The 15,877-nt window shown below is 45.4% G+C and overlaps 1 protein-coding gene across 1 annotated transcript in view; it reads right to left on the bottom strand.

Moving 5' to 3' along the window:
* Positions 1-15,399, bottom strand: part of LOC130192679 (A-kinase anchor protein 13-like) — a 79,074-nt gene extending 63,675 nt beyond the window's left edge. The window contains exons 1-3 of the mRNA XM_056412785.1: positions 15,261-15,399; positions 7,894-7,937; positions 1,240-1,402 (exon numbers count right to left, since the gene is read on the bottom strand). Of these exons, the coding sequence (XP_056268760.1) occupies positions 1,240-1,402; positions 7,894-7,937; positions 15,261-15,387 (334 nt within the window). The 5' untranslated portion in view covers positions 15,388-15,399. The remainder of the gene's footprint in view (positions 1-1,239; positions 1,403-7,893; positions 7,938-15,260) is intronic.
* Between the last annotated feature and the right edge of the window lie 478 nt (positions 15,400-15,877).

The following is a 15,877-nucleotide window of genomic DNA, read 5'->3' as shown; positions in this document are numbered from 1 at the left end:
TGAGTATTACGGTTCAAACGGCGTGCTCAGGAGCCGAGGCAGCGATTCAGTGCGTCTGCAACATTTTCCCAGGCCACTTGGGCATTCTATCCCACGACCTGCTGCTGAGTCACAGGACGGGCCCTCCGGAGCCGATGGAGGGAGCAGTGAAGTGGCGCTAATCTGGCAGAGAGTAACACCTCCTCCTGCCCCCCTCAGATGGCTCCAATTCAGCCGAGCTCTTAACAAGATAATACAGTTTAACATGTTTTACACAATCTTTTTCTTTCTTTTTTCCTCTCTGGAACGCGGACACTTAACCCTTGTGTTGCCTTCGGGTCAATTTGACCCGATTCAATGTTTAACCCTCCTGTTACCTTTATATTTACTAACATATTTTATCCTTGAGGTCAATATGACCCCAGCTATTAAAATCTCCAGAAAATTATTAGAATTAATATTGTTTTCCAAGTTTAAGTGTGAGGTACTTTATGTTTGTTTGTTGACTCCCGAAAGAACACCGACATTAAACATTGAATCGGGTCAAATTGACCCGAAGGCGACAGGAGGGTTAAGGAAAGTTTTCCCCTTATCTTTCATATTTGTCCACTGAGCTCATATTTTCTCTCTTTCTCAACATTCTGCCTCCAACCATGTCCATCAACCCATTATCTGTGTCCGGTGACCTTTGACCCATCATTCCCGTGCTGCCTGCCGTTGCCCATCCGCCTCGCAGGAAGCTATCACTGACTTCAGCTCTGATAAATACGTTCAATTTCCTGCAAGTGGATTAAGTGGAATGTGCTCCAAGAGGAGTGATGAATGAGCCAGACTCTAGAACAAGTCCAATGAGGTGATTTCTCTCTCTCCAACACGCTGCATTAGTTTAAAAACCAGGACAGCAGGGATGGATGATTAATCATTTATTACCTCGACTATCTTCCACAGCTATAATTACTCCTGACTCCCTTTGCTTTCTGTGTGTGATGTGAGAATAATACCATCCCCTTCTGAGATAAAATATATGTTGTTGAACATTTTGGCGTGCTTGAGCACCCCTTCATTTTCATTTGGGCGTTAGCACATGAGACCAATACAGGAGGTTTGTTGTTATGAACCAACATAATCTAAAAGTGTATCTGCAACAAGGTGTCACGCTCTGGGTTCACACAGACGACAGACTTAACACGCATCAGACACTCAGTTCAGTCCGAGGGGAACTGGGACGCCTGCGAGGTCTCGTGGGGCGGTGCGGCTCACCGGGACACAGCGCCTGCAAGGTGTCATGGCTGCTCCTGAAGGTGCTGGTCAGGTGCCTCTGTGTGCTGCCAGCGAACAGCAGGAAGAAGTCGACGCCCTCCTCCTCCTTCGCAGCCGCATCCAGCTCTTCGTCAGCGAGCTGCACAGTGATTACACAGCGCCCCTGCAGAGAGGGAGAGAGAGCATGAAAGAGGGTGACGGGAGGATGATGGAAGAGTCAGAAGGAACAAGAAAAACTGAAACAAATATTAAGAGAGCAGTCAATCGTCATCATTGTTTTTATCTAATTCCTATTGTTTACTCTGTTGATTTGCCATGATGCAGGACTGATACATGTAACCTTTACGTGAAAGAAGCTAATGATCACAGATACTTTTTTAAGGCGGCAAATCTTAAAAGGGCCGTGTTGTTTTTTGCCGCCAACTCCACCAAAGCCCCAAAAGTAAATATATGGTAATGATTTATTGATTTAAAGCGCTGCTCCTCACATCTTTAACAAAACATGGAAGCGACGGGGCGGCAACGGAACACGGAGGAGCAGCTTGACTTTCTGCTGACTCGGTGAGCGAGGACCGTCGGGTTCAGACTACAGAGGAGAAGGAGGTGGAGGATGAAGCTGTTTTACTAATGGAGGAGGCGACATGATTAACAGCCTCTGTATTAGCGCAGTTTATCAACTCGCCCAGCCTTCTCCCCCTTGTGCATCCTTGGCATATAAAGCAAGATCAACGGGTTTTTTCAGAACCCCACTACACACTGGGAGTATTAAAATAAAGATGCTTTCATTAACAACTCAGTAGCTGGTACTGAGTCTACCAGTTCACTCACCAGTTTGGGGGAAAGGCCCAAACCAGAGACCTGCATGTGGATCGAGAAGGAGCCACACAGATAGGAGGTCAAACGACTCTTTGTTGTTGCTTCGGCGACACCGAAAACACAGGAAAGAGTGTTGGAAATGGATGTAATTAGTGTGTTTGATCGATTAAATTTGAATCACATGATGTCCGAAGATTGAATGAAGCGGTTGTGAAAGTGCCGGCAGTTATATTTCAAACAAAACAATTAAGAGGCTATAGATCAGAGCAGATATATTGAAATATGCCAATTCTGATACAGTATGTTCACACTCAAAGCCCATCTCGTAGAAATGAGGGGGATTTTTTTCTTTTCTTTTTTATAACCCGGCCAACTTGCAAAGAATGTGTTTATCAACTGATCCCGAGCCTTCAAAACGCCAACTTTAGTTTAGGCATTATAGTAGAACGATTGTCGGGACTGAGACAAGAGAAGGACATGGAGGGATGCAGTGTGTGTGTGTGTGTGTGTGTGTTGTTTTGTCTCTCTGACACACACGTGATTCCCGGCTCTGAAAATAATGGATTATTTTCTCATTTAAGTAACACCAGCCCGACAGATGAGAGCATGTCAACCGATCGCCCAGGAGGTGTCAGCCTCACTGGAAAAAAGGTTAGTCTTTTAATATTAATTTGATCTCTGCATGCAGACATAAAATGCTTATTTTTAAAACAACACCGATATCATGGAAAAGTCTGCCACCGCATTTTAATGTTGGCCAGTAAAAATCAATGGTCGCCTTCAAGAATTTAGAGTGATAAATCTGTCACCTTCATCTTTGTAAACAAGAGAGCGGTCAGGTTTTGGGCCACCGTCCAATGAAACAGTCCAAAAACACAACTTAAAATCAACACCCTATCTCAGCTGCACTGTGTCTACGAGATAATCGAGTGTGTCCAAAGTGCAGTCTGCCACAACAAGACAAGTGTCCAAAGTGACAATTGTCTTGTTGTGGGCCGATGTCATGCCATCCGAGGACTCACCGAGGAGGAGGAGGAGGAGGAGGAAGACGAGGAGAAGCAACAAAAAAATTAAATAGGGATATTGTTCAAAATGAGCTATTTTTCCACTGGGGGCCTGCAGCTTGTTGATACTAAGGAGGGACAATGGGACAGTTCATCCCACTTAATCTGTACAGTGTTGCAGTCTTTCTCTTTTCACCAGCCGGACGGTGTCGAGGAGTTTAACATGCGAAGAAGAGGTGGCCTCTGGGCCTTGTTCCATACAAGGGGGGGTCTAAAAGTCAGCCACGTAGCCCAGAGGCCCGAGGAAGAGAAACCGCCTGCAGTGACCTTTGTAGAGCTGGGACTAAATACATTGACTTGCAGCAGTCGGGATGCAGAGTGCCGTGGCTTTAACAAGCAGGTTGAGTTGTGGAAGGGCGGAAGCCAAAGGGCAGTCTCTCCATTAAAATCTCCTCCTTTATCCCCGGCCCAGGTCGGAAATTGGGGAGCGGAGCGGCGCCTCGGTGGATTTGTGAAAATGGAAACGTTTTGGGTTTTTTTATGCGAAAGGAAGTCCAGTGTTCTCGCAATAAAGATCAAAGAAAAGCAAAAGGAGAAATTGTTTGGGTTTTAGTTTCTTTTCTACCTCTGGCGTATTAACAGGTACATAGATTTTTGATGGAACCGCCGTGGCATTTCATTTGGTCAAAATGAGTCTCCCGTTCATCAATAACGTCGCGAGCTGCTGATTGTTTTTCAACCGAAGTCGTGACGGCACGTCTATAATACGTGTTCCCTCTCTCGCGCTCTTACCTCCTGCCTCCTCGGCTACGACTGCTTGTCATCAATCTGCCAAATTCAACCGTATTTGAATGGAAAGAGTGAGTCGTGAGTTGGAATAATGTATCAGCCGAATAAGATCATTGTCAGTCCTCTAGGAGGGGCCATGGGTGGGTCGGAGGTGAAGACAGAGATGTGAAACATCTGCCGGAGTCTGCAGGAAGCACAGCTGCACACAGCGAAACAAAGGAAACGCACTCACAATAACAATAAGGGAAATGCTCAACAATTCTCTCGAGTGTCTTTTAGTTAGGGAAGCGAGCCAGCGCCTTTTATAGCCGTGTGACGTGCACAAATGGATGTCTCTCAGCCGCACCGAGTGACTGGGCACTCTGCTGGTCGCAAGTACTTCACAAAGTGACCTGCTGGGGTATTGACCTGCTAATCACAGTGCTTCAGCTGGGGAACAGGAGACTATTAAGCAACATCAAAAGAACAGCTGGAGGCTCTGAACCCAGTCCACACACCCTCACTCACTCAGTGCGTTTACATGATGGTATAATTCGAATCTTGCTTTAGTCGGACGATGCTATCTTTTGGGGGATCTGCTGTTATCCCAATATACATGGCAGTGAGTAATTCGAATCATTGGCCGAAAGCATGTCATATCCGATACGATAGGTGGCGCTGTTTTCATTACAACTCGTGGTGATACAGCCATTTCCGCTTGACCTCTTCACCACCACCAACAACAACCAACAACAACAACATCAACATTTCGAGAAAGATGGCGAACAGAGAGCAAGGCGAAGCTCCATCCCTCTGCTATTCTTGCATGATGTTAATAGTGACATTATCGTCTCTTTTGACTCTTTCGACTTCCGGGTCACGACATGGGAGGGAGGGGGGAGGAGGGATCTCAAGCATGCGCAAAGACGCAAAGTCCAGTTCCTAATCCAATTCACCGTTACATGCCGCGATAGTCGAATTATCAACCGGATCGGATCGAGTTATCCAGGGGTGTTAATCGGATCGTAGTCGGACCGCACATAGTCGAACAAAGGTGTTTACATGAAACGGATCATTCGATTTCAGTCCGACTAAGCCAGTTATTCGAATGCATGTAAACACGGTCAGTCACTCTTCTTAAAGATGCACAGCGAGTCCTGCACCTACATACTGGCTTCCACTCTCCAGATAAAAGCAGCGCTGGATTCTAGACCTCAGCGAAGCTTTTAATGACTAATTTTTATAAGGACGTATTCTGCTGGCTGGAGTTCTGACTACGGGCAGCACGATGTGGAAGTTCTGTTCCACTCAAACTAATTGTGAAGGCGTCCCACGGCACCCCTCAGATTGTCTCTGGTCATTGCCTTTACTGCTCAGCTAAGACACTCCGGAGAACATCGTCCACCAAATGCCAAACATTTAAATGGTGTGTGCTCACTGTTAATAATTATAAGCCTCCACAAATCATTGAACCCTCTACTTCCTCACTTTGCTCACAAAAGACAAGCTGCCGGTAGTTACTTTGGCACTCACTTCCTCATTAAAATATGTGTGGGTCAAAGTAGTGTTGAGTACCGAGTTTTGGCCTCTGTACTAGCGGTCGTTTGGGACGTTTTCAGTCCTTCTGGATGGTGTTTTCTTTTTAAGAGCTTCAATTAAAGGCCAACTACTTAACTCCTGTGAGCTATCTCACTGCGAGCGGCTGTGATAAGTGTCCTAAGGCCTGATGGCTAATGAGGCCCGACTGCCTGCCCGGTTCCACTCAACGGCCTGGGTGTAAATCAAAGATACGGTTGTTTGGGTGGTTAATGTGTGCGAGCCGTCTCACCTTTAGAGACGCAAACACACATCTCTGACCAGTCTCATTTCTCACACACACTCACACACACACACAAAGATGCATTAAACTTAAATCACCATCAATGGGAAATAAGAATACCAATACCCATGCTGATTGGTTACTGTGCAACAAGTGGATCATACTTGTCTGAAGAGGAGATTGACCTCCCAAAACTTCGCGGGTGGAGATTAAACGCACGCGTGCATTGTCTCGTGTGCAATACTCTATTGTTGAGTTTACACACCATCAGAAGATGGCAAACGCTTCAGATGGTGGATGACTCATCAGAGCGATGAGGCAACACAGTTGATTCACTCGTTCATCAAATGTTTCTTTATCCGAGTCCTGCCGTATAAGATGCCTCTATCGCCTCGTCTCATGGACGGGTTTGAAATTGAAAAGGAGTTTTTTAAAAAGTACTTAAGAAGACTTTAACATTTGCATTATGTTAATAGTTTTGAGGGGAAAAAAATGATAGCCGCCTGAGAAAGGACATTTTCTAACATTATTGGTCGAGTTATTACATTATTGGGTTACATTTTGGATCAGATTCATCGCAAATTTGATTCCATTTTCTCAGGACATTATTACATTATTGGGTGCTACAAGGAAAACAAGAAATTGTCCGAGGCCATGGTTTATTCTAGAAAGGAAAAAAAGTAGCTTGTTCTATCTAACTGAACAGGAAATCAGGCATCTTGGGGCTTTATTCACAATTTATTGGAAGAGGGATCTGAAGATTGCCTGCTTGTTAAGGGGACAGCGATAACCTGTGATGACAACCAGGAAGGGGAGCCACGAAGCAGGCCGCGTAATCGGAACATTTAAACTCGCAATCAACCCTAACATCAAGAAATCGAGAGGTCACGCCCACTTTGGTGCCAATATCTTTTCTAGAATTCCCTGCTCACATATTGATTTGGAGAAATGGCACTTGTCCAAGTAAACCAGGTCTCAATTTAGCCTTTTCAAAATCATTATTTAAGAAGGCCAGCATCTATTTCTTAGATCGAATCCGTGATGGATGGCTATTTAATCCAGAAATCTGAGCCGTGACTAAAAGCTGGTATAGCTTTGACAATTTTTTTGTGTGGTGAGTAAGAAAAATGAATGGTTGGAGCAACACGCTGACACTTTGAGAGTTGGAAATAATATAGAACTGGAACCACCATACTTAGAAAAAGGTGCTTTGGATGAAAAGATCTGCAGTCATTTTTTTTCACTTCCTAATATTTCACCCAGTCCTATATCTGTAATGTCAACAGTCCACCAAGTGGTTCCCAACTTGAATTTCCCTAATAACATGTGAAAGATGATGACACGTGACACAATAGAGGGCAAGAGGCCGAGTGCCACTTGATTTTTATACCGTCGGTCTGATGTCATGTTTTTGCACACGTTCTCAGTCATTCCAGCTTATCCTCTGGTTGGCGGAGCTGTTATAGGAATTACATGAGGGCATCTTCCTCTGTATTAAAAGCACCAGTTAAGTATGATAAAAGGTGCAAATTGTAGCGCCCCAACAGGCACAATAAAGGAACCGCGAGGAGCCCACCTACAGCACAGTCCTGAGGAGAGGTCAGGTGGCGCTGTGTGGAAACAGCTGTGTGGGCGGACTGACGAAGTGTCGAGGCATTCAGAGACAACACTGTGAGGCACTTCTAGAGGGATAGAACCGATCCATCGGCTGCTGATGGAAAACCAGGTCAGTCTCATATTGCCGTCTTCGGTATCCAAGTTCTTCAGCGTAAGAGAAGAGGACAAAAAACTCGCAAAGCCGTATTTTGCGAGCTTCATGTCCTTAAAACATTTAGAGCAACTAACTTATTCACTTTTTTAGATTTTGCAATTCAGCAATATTCAAATTGATATTAGAGAGGGAATTACGACACTGGCTATGAGCAGCTTATAAAATGTTATTAAAACTATTAAATGAGATTGTTTTGTTATCAAAGCAATTAATTAAATAAATGAATACAAATATATATATTTATTTCCTAAACATTTGAATTGAGGGTTTAAAAGGAAGTAAAAGGAAATATTTCAGATTATTTTACACCGACTTCAGGACGGCGGAAATAATTTTTCAGGGCGGTGGGACTTTTTTTTTTACGTCAATCTGGAGCCTTGGTGTCATTTATGGTACTTAGAAAATCCAAATCAGCAGGCCGACAGAAATTCGCCAAGAAGATTGCAATGGGTGCCTCTCTAAACAGAGATACTTACATAGAGTGGAGCTTGCTGTGGGTTGAGTTTCATGTCCCTGGGCGCTGTCGAGACAAGAACAAATCAGAGGTTATCATATGTAAATAAACCGTACACATAAACAAGGTGACGCTGTCAACAACGTTACCATACGAAAACATGACAAGGCTGATAAGTGTGCGACGCGATGTGAGTCAGTCTTGTGTGTTTAGCTGGAATAAAAACCCTGCAAACAAATTCCTTGAATAACACACAACACTTGACCTCTGGGGGTTTTTAGGGGGTGGGGGGTTTCCCCTTCCCACGAAATGCATGAGTATCAGCTGTAGCGGTGTCAGAACATCGTTGCCGACAAGGCGACAGTTAAGCTCGACACACACACACACACACACACATACACACACGTTGTGCTCATTTATTCAAAGATAGGCTGCAACAAATGATGACACTTTTTTGGGTGCGATCCTCCCTCCTCCGATCACCCGTAACTTCTTCAGGAAGCAAACTAAATTTTCTAAAGTGGAACTTCATGCGACAAAAAAACCCACTCTGCACGTCCTCCGAATTGGTTCATGCCGGGAAGATGAGTTAGCGGGATTTACCGGCTCACGTTCACATTTGATTCCCTGCCTTGAATGTCAGGCCTCAAAGATGTTTTCTGGGCGCACTCTTACTTTTTATTTATATACTTTTTGGTTGTTGAACGTTCTTGAAGGGACACCGGCCTCCTTGCATTCATCAACGGGTCAAGGGGCTCGGCCGGCTGTTCAAGACAAACCGCGTTCTTCCCGGTTATTTGGAGACAGCTTTATTTTTCGTCCGCCGTTCCCTGGCACTAAAACAAGTCCTAGCTGCCGGCCTCAGTGGTCAGCGGCAGTGCACATAAACCCCGCAAGGGGAGGGGGGGGAGAAGGGTTGATGAAAGGCGAGGACCTAATGAGTTCAGCAGAAAGGAAAAGCCCAAAAGAGTCAAATTCACTTTCCCCCACCACCCAATCCCAAAAAAATGTGTGTAAATAAAGGCTCGGGCTGGAATTAGGCGCATCAGGTAATCGGCGGCTCTAATAATCCTCTGGAGTCTAATCCTCTTGCCTTAAGTGCAATGGGCCGGGGAATAGCTTATTCACCACATGCATGACTTCGACTGATAAGACTCTCACATTATGTCCCCATCGGAATCACCGCCTCTTTTATATTTGCATATTTTGGGACATCTGTTGGTGTCACTCTGTTTTTTCTTCTTCTTGTCACAGGTCTTACTCAAGGGTGCCTCGGCTCTCGGCCGACCTTTTCATCATTCGTGACACCGTATTGACCGTCGGAGTGGCCTCACCTCTCATTGCACAACGATTACATATTTGCCGGGAAGTAGGTGTGTTGCTCTAAGTCACCGCTGAGGAGAGAGTTGATAACTCCTATTGATCCAGTGGGGGCGGTTTTATCCGCGACCTTCAGCCGAGCGCAGCTTTGCGAACTCTCCAGTCACACCTGCTCAGTGGACACCGATTTACAGCCGTTGTTGTTGTATCTATTGGGAATTATTACATTTACAGTTTCATCTATTGCACAATAAAAAAAGTTAAAGATTCAAACAAAAGGAAGCTGATTCACTATGCCGCCTCATCGTAGGGTGGACATTGCTCCACTGCTTGCTTTGGATTCCTTTGGATTGCTTTGGCCGTGAGCGACATTAGCACATCCATCTGAAGCTTCCTCTGTCGTGTGGCTGTCGAGCTGAGCCAGTTAGCCGGTATGAAGTCGCAAACGCTTCCTGCCAGCTGAGGAGACGGCTGTGGCTCCGTGTCATCGATCGAGCATGTGGTTGGAAAGGTCCCATTGTGTTTAAATACCAACGTTAATACTAAGGCAGAGTGAAGAAACACAACACATGCTTTTTACAATATTTAGTGAACTAAGTGTTTTCTACAAATGCCTCCATGTTGATTTTGGCTTCCTTCACCAGCCCAAAGTCTTTAACCCGTTTTGTGCTGGCACTCTTTTGGCTCGCCAACTTTGAAACAATTAACAAAACAAAAATAGGCGACACGCTGCATAGAGGGTATTGATGCTCTTGTGGTTGTCACTATAGACTCTTTCACAAGATGAGATTGAGACAATAATAACATCAAAAATATCCCTCGGGGCAGCGATTGAGATCCGTTCACCAGGCTGCCTGGAATCTGTGTTCTGTGGTTGACCCACACCACGGGACAGTTTGGAGGGTGTTTCTGGTCAAACTCTTGGGCGTTATTCAGAAAGGACACGCCGGGGGATTTTTGAAATTGAAGTCATTTCTCACTGCAACTCCTGAAAAGTAAAGCAATGACACCGATTTCTGTGTCACAAAAACACGACAGTATTTCCTCAGAGGGATATACGCTCCAGGCAATTTCCTGCAACTCAGTATTTTGGTGCTGCCTGTGGATAATACCTGGACTTGTGGGTGAAGTGAGAGTGAACATGTCGCGTAAGGCATTGGTGCAATGGTAAAACTGGAAACCAACCTTTCAACCAGTTTTTAAAAAGACATCCTACAATTGTACCGTCTTTCACAAAATGAAATAAAAATGTCATGAAAGTTTTCAAGCATGTTTATTATCTTCAGACACTATTTAACTCAAAGTCTGCACCAAATCACACCATCAAACAGATATCCTGCAATCTGTTTTATTCAAACGAGATTGGTAGATACAAAATGTGTGTAACTCAGGAAAAAGAAAAGCACGCGCCCAAACCAAACTCGGTTTTTCCTTCTCTGGTAACAGAAGAACATTGAGAAATGACATCCCCCTAAACTCACCCTACGGCCACCTGACACCTGCTTATAGAGATTACACAATCCATTAACTCCACCTTAAAACACCGGGGGGCCGCCAGCCTTCAGCCCAGCTCCTTCACAGGCTTCATTATGGCCCAAACTGCTTTTGAACTGCCGTTGAAACCGAATGTTCTTCTTTCTTTAACGGCAGGAAGGCCACAAGAGAGTGCACGGCAACCACAAATGAACCGATAAATCCAGAGACAAAAGCCACTCAAAGCTGGGATAGGAGCAGCGATGCTCCGATTTGGGCTTGTGAACGGCCTCGTTACGGCTTGGTGCCCCGGCTATCAAAATAAGCCCCAACAGCCATGTGACTGCACCCTGAATGAAGGGGGATGAACGGGATTAGCTTCACAACTCATTAATCGGACTACGCCCTTCACAATCAACAGCTGACGACCTACCCGACACAATGTGCGCGCTTCGGGGCGGACCACCGCCGCGCTGTGTGACCGAGCTGTAAATGGGTCGCTATTTTTTCCGTCAGTGAGAAGGAGGTCTCTCTTGGGGAGTGGGATGCTCGTTCTCAGTGGGACGACACCGACGTGCCATCGTGCACAATTCAATAATCCTCCCTGGATGGAAGGTGCACCCGATGTCAATGTCACAGTCAAGTAAAAACCACTTTGGGTCCAATATAAAAAAAGGCATGGGAGCAGCTTCGCCGAGTCCAGTCATTGGGATGAGCCGTCTTTATGACGGACCGGATTGTATTCTGTCAAAAAGGCGCCCCGTGGAGTCGTCTTGTCCACAAGCTAAAGTTGTGTTTACATTCAGTGGAGGTCACTAAAAGCCACCACGTGTATCCTTGAGGTCTGAAAATGAATGGCCTTCCTCATAAAGCGTTTGCAAAAGCGGATTTCCTTTCTTTTGTTTTTAAAATACAGCACTGTTTACATTCAGAACGAGCTTGCAGTCGCTCTTCTTTCCTGCCTTTGCGGGTGCATTATCATGGGGTGTCACAGCCACCCGGAGATCGTTGGTAAAATGTCCAACCATTGATGGAAATGTGTATTACATCACACTAGACAGGAAAAAAATTTAAATTACTTCAAAGGTTTAATTGTTCCATTGAACTAAAGCTCTCTCTCACACACACACACACACACAGCAATAATCAGGTGGTTTCTTTTGCCATGCCTCTACTTCTCCTCCGCGCTCCCCTTCTCTTTGGCATCATGTGTAAAGAGTCATGTAATCTTCTTGAACGATTTCTAAATCCCCCAGATCAAAGGGAATCTACGATGGACGGGATGACATTACAACATGCAAGCGAGCAAAGCACTGATGGCAAGAACGGTAAACAGTGGGGAGGTCAGAGGTGACTGGAGGCCCGTGACGGCGTCAACACAATCTTCATCTTGTCAGCGCCGCTCCCTCAGAGGCTTTCTTCTCTGATCCTCCCAGTCCTCCTGTCCAAAGGCCACGTCTCCTAAGTCCACTAAAACAAACGCACGTGCGAGGCGCAGGTCAGGGTTTCTTCCGTTGCCAGGAGACCGTTTAGTGTCCTGGCAAAAACACTCCAGCAAATAAAAGCCACGTGGTTTTGCGCGTGATCCAAGAGGTAACTCCACCCTGCAACCACCAATCTCCGTGCCCATCTGCAGCTCATGTAATGTGGTCATTAACACACCTGTGGCGCATGACTCACAGATCTAATCAACAAAATGCAATCAATGTTGGGAAAGGTCGATAAAGGCTGGATCCAGCGTCTCATTATACTTGTTGCACTTGGTTGAAATTTGACATGATGTCAATATTATGCAGAGAGAAGTGAAAATCACACAATTTTAAATGCTTTCCCTGAACAACCGGCCTTGAGCCGTGGATATAATGTGAATTTACAGAGAAGCCTCTAGTTTGAAATCTTAACTGCAGAAAAATGCAAAAAGAAGAAGTAGGAAGTGGAAGCCAGTAGCTCAGAATTCATCAATCTACTTAAAATAAAATGGGCCACATTGATTGTTTGAACTCAATGCACATAACAAATAAACATCCGCGTTTTATCGCCTCAAAGCTTCATGCTGGGTCCAAAACTAAAATGTGCCATTAATTAACTTGAAGAATGTCAATGCAGATAAGGGATGGTAATTTAGATTTTGTATTTCTTTTTCTGATCGATAGCAGGCCTGCATGGATACCTTCTCCATCCGGCCTGTTTTGTCTATTTTTCCACAGATACACACTTGCAGATACACAAACATTAACAAAAACGTCACCTGCAAGGCATCTTTGTCTTGTCACAACATCCACGTGGAATATTTTTTCTTCAATTGGAGTAACAGCACACAGGTTTAAGGGTTCAAGGACCCAGATGGGCATCTTGCTCCTGATGTAAGGTACAGTGAGGAGCTTTGGATATAAAAGCCTCCACCAAATGGCAGATTAAGAGTGCCAGGGAGAGCTTCCGTGCAGATCTAAGCATGGGGAGAGTTCATTCTTAACCCCTCTTAACTTCCCTTTATGCTGGGATGATCAACCTGTCTTTATTCCAGGTCGGATGCTTATATTGGAGCATCAAATCCTGTTTTAAATGCATTTATTTTTTCACTGAAAGACTGAATAAAACTACACAGGCTTGTTGTTTCCGTCCGTGTAAAAAGTCTCAATCGCAAACGCGAGCAACGTCTCGACTCGCAACACGGGTCGACCATATCACCCAAATTAATGAGGAACTCACGGCTACTTTCCTTTGTCAACGACTCGTAATCAAAGGCTTCTAATGTGTCACACTGAGGGAGGATTAAGGCTCCGTGCGGCTCAGTTGGGTTTGATGTTTAACTCAAACGTTTGTTTGACCTCTGATGCTTTCTCCCCCCCGGGTTAACCACTAGGTACTGGCCTACCGCGCCGCCGCCGACTGCACTCGCCGTGGCTCAAGAGAGCAAAGTGCGTCCGCCTCCGTGTTGAACCCCATGTGCGTTTCTTTTTTTCTTTTCTTTTTACGGTTCACTATCGGCTCTACTGGGGCACGGATAAATGAGTCCGGCCTACGTCACCTCCTCAACCAGCACGCCACAGGAACTCGGACACATGATGTTGACTGCCATTGAGATAGTCACGGCTGTTTGATTTAATCAAACCTCGCCATTGTCCCCCGCGGACAGAAATGAGGGCCGCCGTGGTGACGTGACCTCGGCCCGCCACACAAAAGCAGCCTCTGTGCGGGGGACTGCACACAAGCGCTGGCCGACAACACGAGGCTGGGGGATGAAAGGTCTCCTCAGTGTTTGGTGACAGTTATTACCTTCTGCACTGAAACCAAATACCTGTGGGCCCAGATAGCATTATCTCATTGTGAGGCGCACCGGGGGCCGGCCTGTAATCAGGGCCGGGTCTTGAACAGCGCTCCTCCCCAGGGTTTGATGCTGCCCCCCCCCCCCCCCCCCCTCGGTTGTCACAGCCATCAGGGGCTCTGTACACATCTTTAAAAAAATAGGTAGTTTGACTTTTTGGGAAATCTGCTTAGGCCAATACCTGCGTCGCGCCAGAACGGGATGTTTGAAGCTACCACATAGCTAGCTTAGCTTAGCATGAAGACTGGCTCTGTCCAAAGCACCTGAAGCCCGCTTAAAGTGTCAAGATGAGTTTCATGGAGGATTATATGCCAAACTATTTCTTGGCCAGGACCAGTTGCCAAGCAACCAGAGACTTTAGGAAGTTAGTTGTCCCAGCTGTGTGTAGGTGTGTGTGTATGTTTGTGTGTGTGTCTGTGTGTGTGTGTGTGCTTTTGCATTCCTACAAACAAAGTGACAGGCACTTGCATACCAACTGGCATCGTCTACATGCACCTCCATCAGCCATTGTCAGTGTGTGTGTGTGTGTCTTTACCCCTGCAATACACTGGTGACCTCTCCAAGGGTCATTCCAACATGGTACACTCCAACCAGATGACACATTTAAACCACCCCTCTTGTTTTTTGGAAACTGTTCTTAAAGCGCCAGAGAAGTGTGAAACTGAAAGCCGCTGACATGTACTGTATATTTGTTTACTCGTCATTAGAAATGTTAACAAAATTTGACCGAATATTTAAAGGTCAACATTCAGTCTCTAAATTCAGGTCTATTTACACAATGCAAACCTGTTGCATGTGACCAATCACGGCCTTTGAATGCCCCATGTGACCAGAAATTAAGCTAAGAAGCAAACAAAGCAACAGAGAAAAAATATATTTAGTGTGCAACATTTTTGTAATTGAAATTATTTGATCTTCATAATCTGTCATTACCGAAATACATCAGGTATTCTAAAATGACATTACAAGCAGCAATTCATAACTTTAGCCAACCTTAATTTCCCCATAAGCAGCGGCCCAATCCTAACAGAATTTAACGTCAGTCACACAATATTGTTCTCAGGACCATTGAGCGTCATCCAGAGGCAGACATGTCTCAGTCAAACTTTGCCCCGGGGAATATATCAATGTGTCACTTCCAACTCTATAATGCGTTGGTTTAGCTGACCACCTCCAACCAAGGAGCCGCTGCCGAGCTGTTCTTCTCAAATGTCGCCTCAAACTAAAGAGACACTTTGCTCGTCACACAAAGGCGTCAACGGAAACCTTACCCTCGGTCTTGTCTGATGACGACGGCTGCGAGCTGACTCCAACAGGTGCACATGAAAGGCATTGGGAAGTCCACTGGGGGAGAGCAGGTGTGTTTATACTAGGCAGGCATCCCTGAGTAGCGGACATGCAAGCTCTCGACCGCGCTGATGACACTGAGCTAAATATGGCTTTGTGCGAACACAGACAGTAGGCAGATCAAAGTGCTGATGTCAGAGGGGAGAGGCGGAGCCGGAGGGCCACGGGTCAGGTGTCTGCTGCAACCCTGCACTGGGGGGACTGAAGATATCCTGCCTCTGTTTTATACACATTAAGGTGTTGTTACCTTCGCATTGAAAATGCCGGAAGGTTATGTTTTGATCGCCGTGTATTTATTTATTTATTTATTTATTTGTATGCGTGTTATTCGCAAAACTCAAAAAGTATTGAACAGAATCGCATGCAATTTGGTGGAATGATTGTTTATTATCCGGGGACCAGTTGATTAGATTTTGGGATCGATCGGGTCAAAGGTCAAGGTCAAAGGTCATGAACAGGTCAAATCTTCTTGAATCACATGGAATTTGGTGGGATGATTGGTTATTATCCGGGGACCATTTGATTAGATTTTGGGATCAAT

This window comes from Pseudoliparis swirei, chromosome 4 (genome assembly GCF_029220125.1).
Source record: "Pseudoliparis swirei isolate HS2019 ecotype Mariana Trench chromosome 4, NWPU_hadal_v1, whole genome shotgun sequence".
In the NCBI taxonomy this organism is placed as follows: domain Eukaryota; kingdom Metazoa; phylum Chordata; class Actinopteri; order Perciformes; family Liparidae; genus Pseudoliparis; species Pseudoliparis swirei.
The sequence above is the reverse complement of the archived record's forward strand: the minus strand, read 5'-3'. Positions and strand labels throughout refer to the sequence as shown.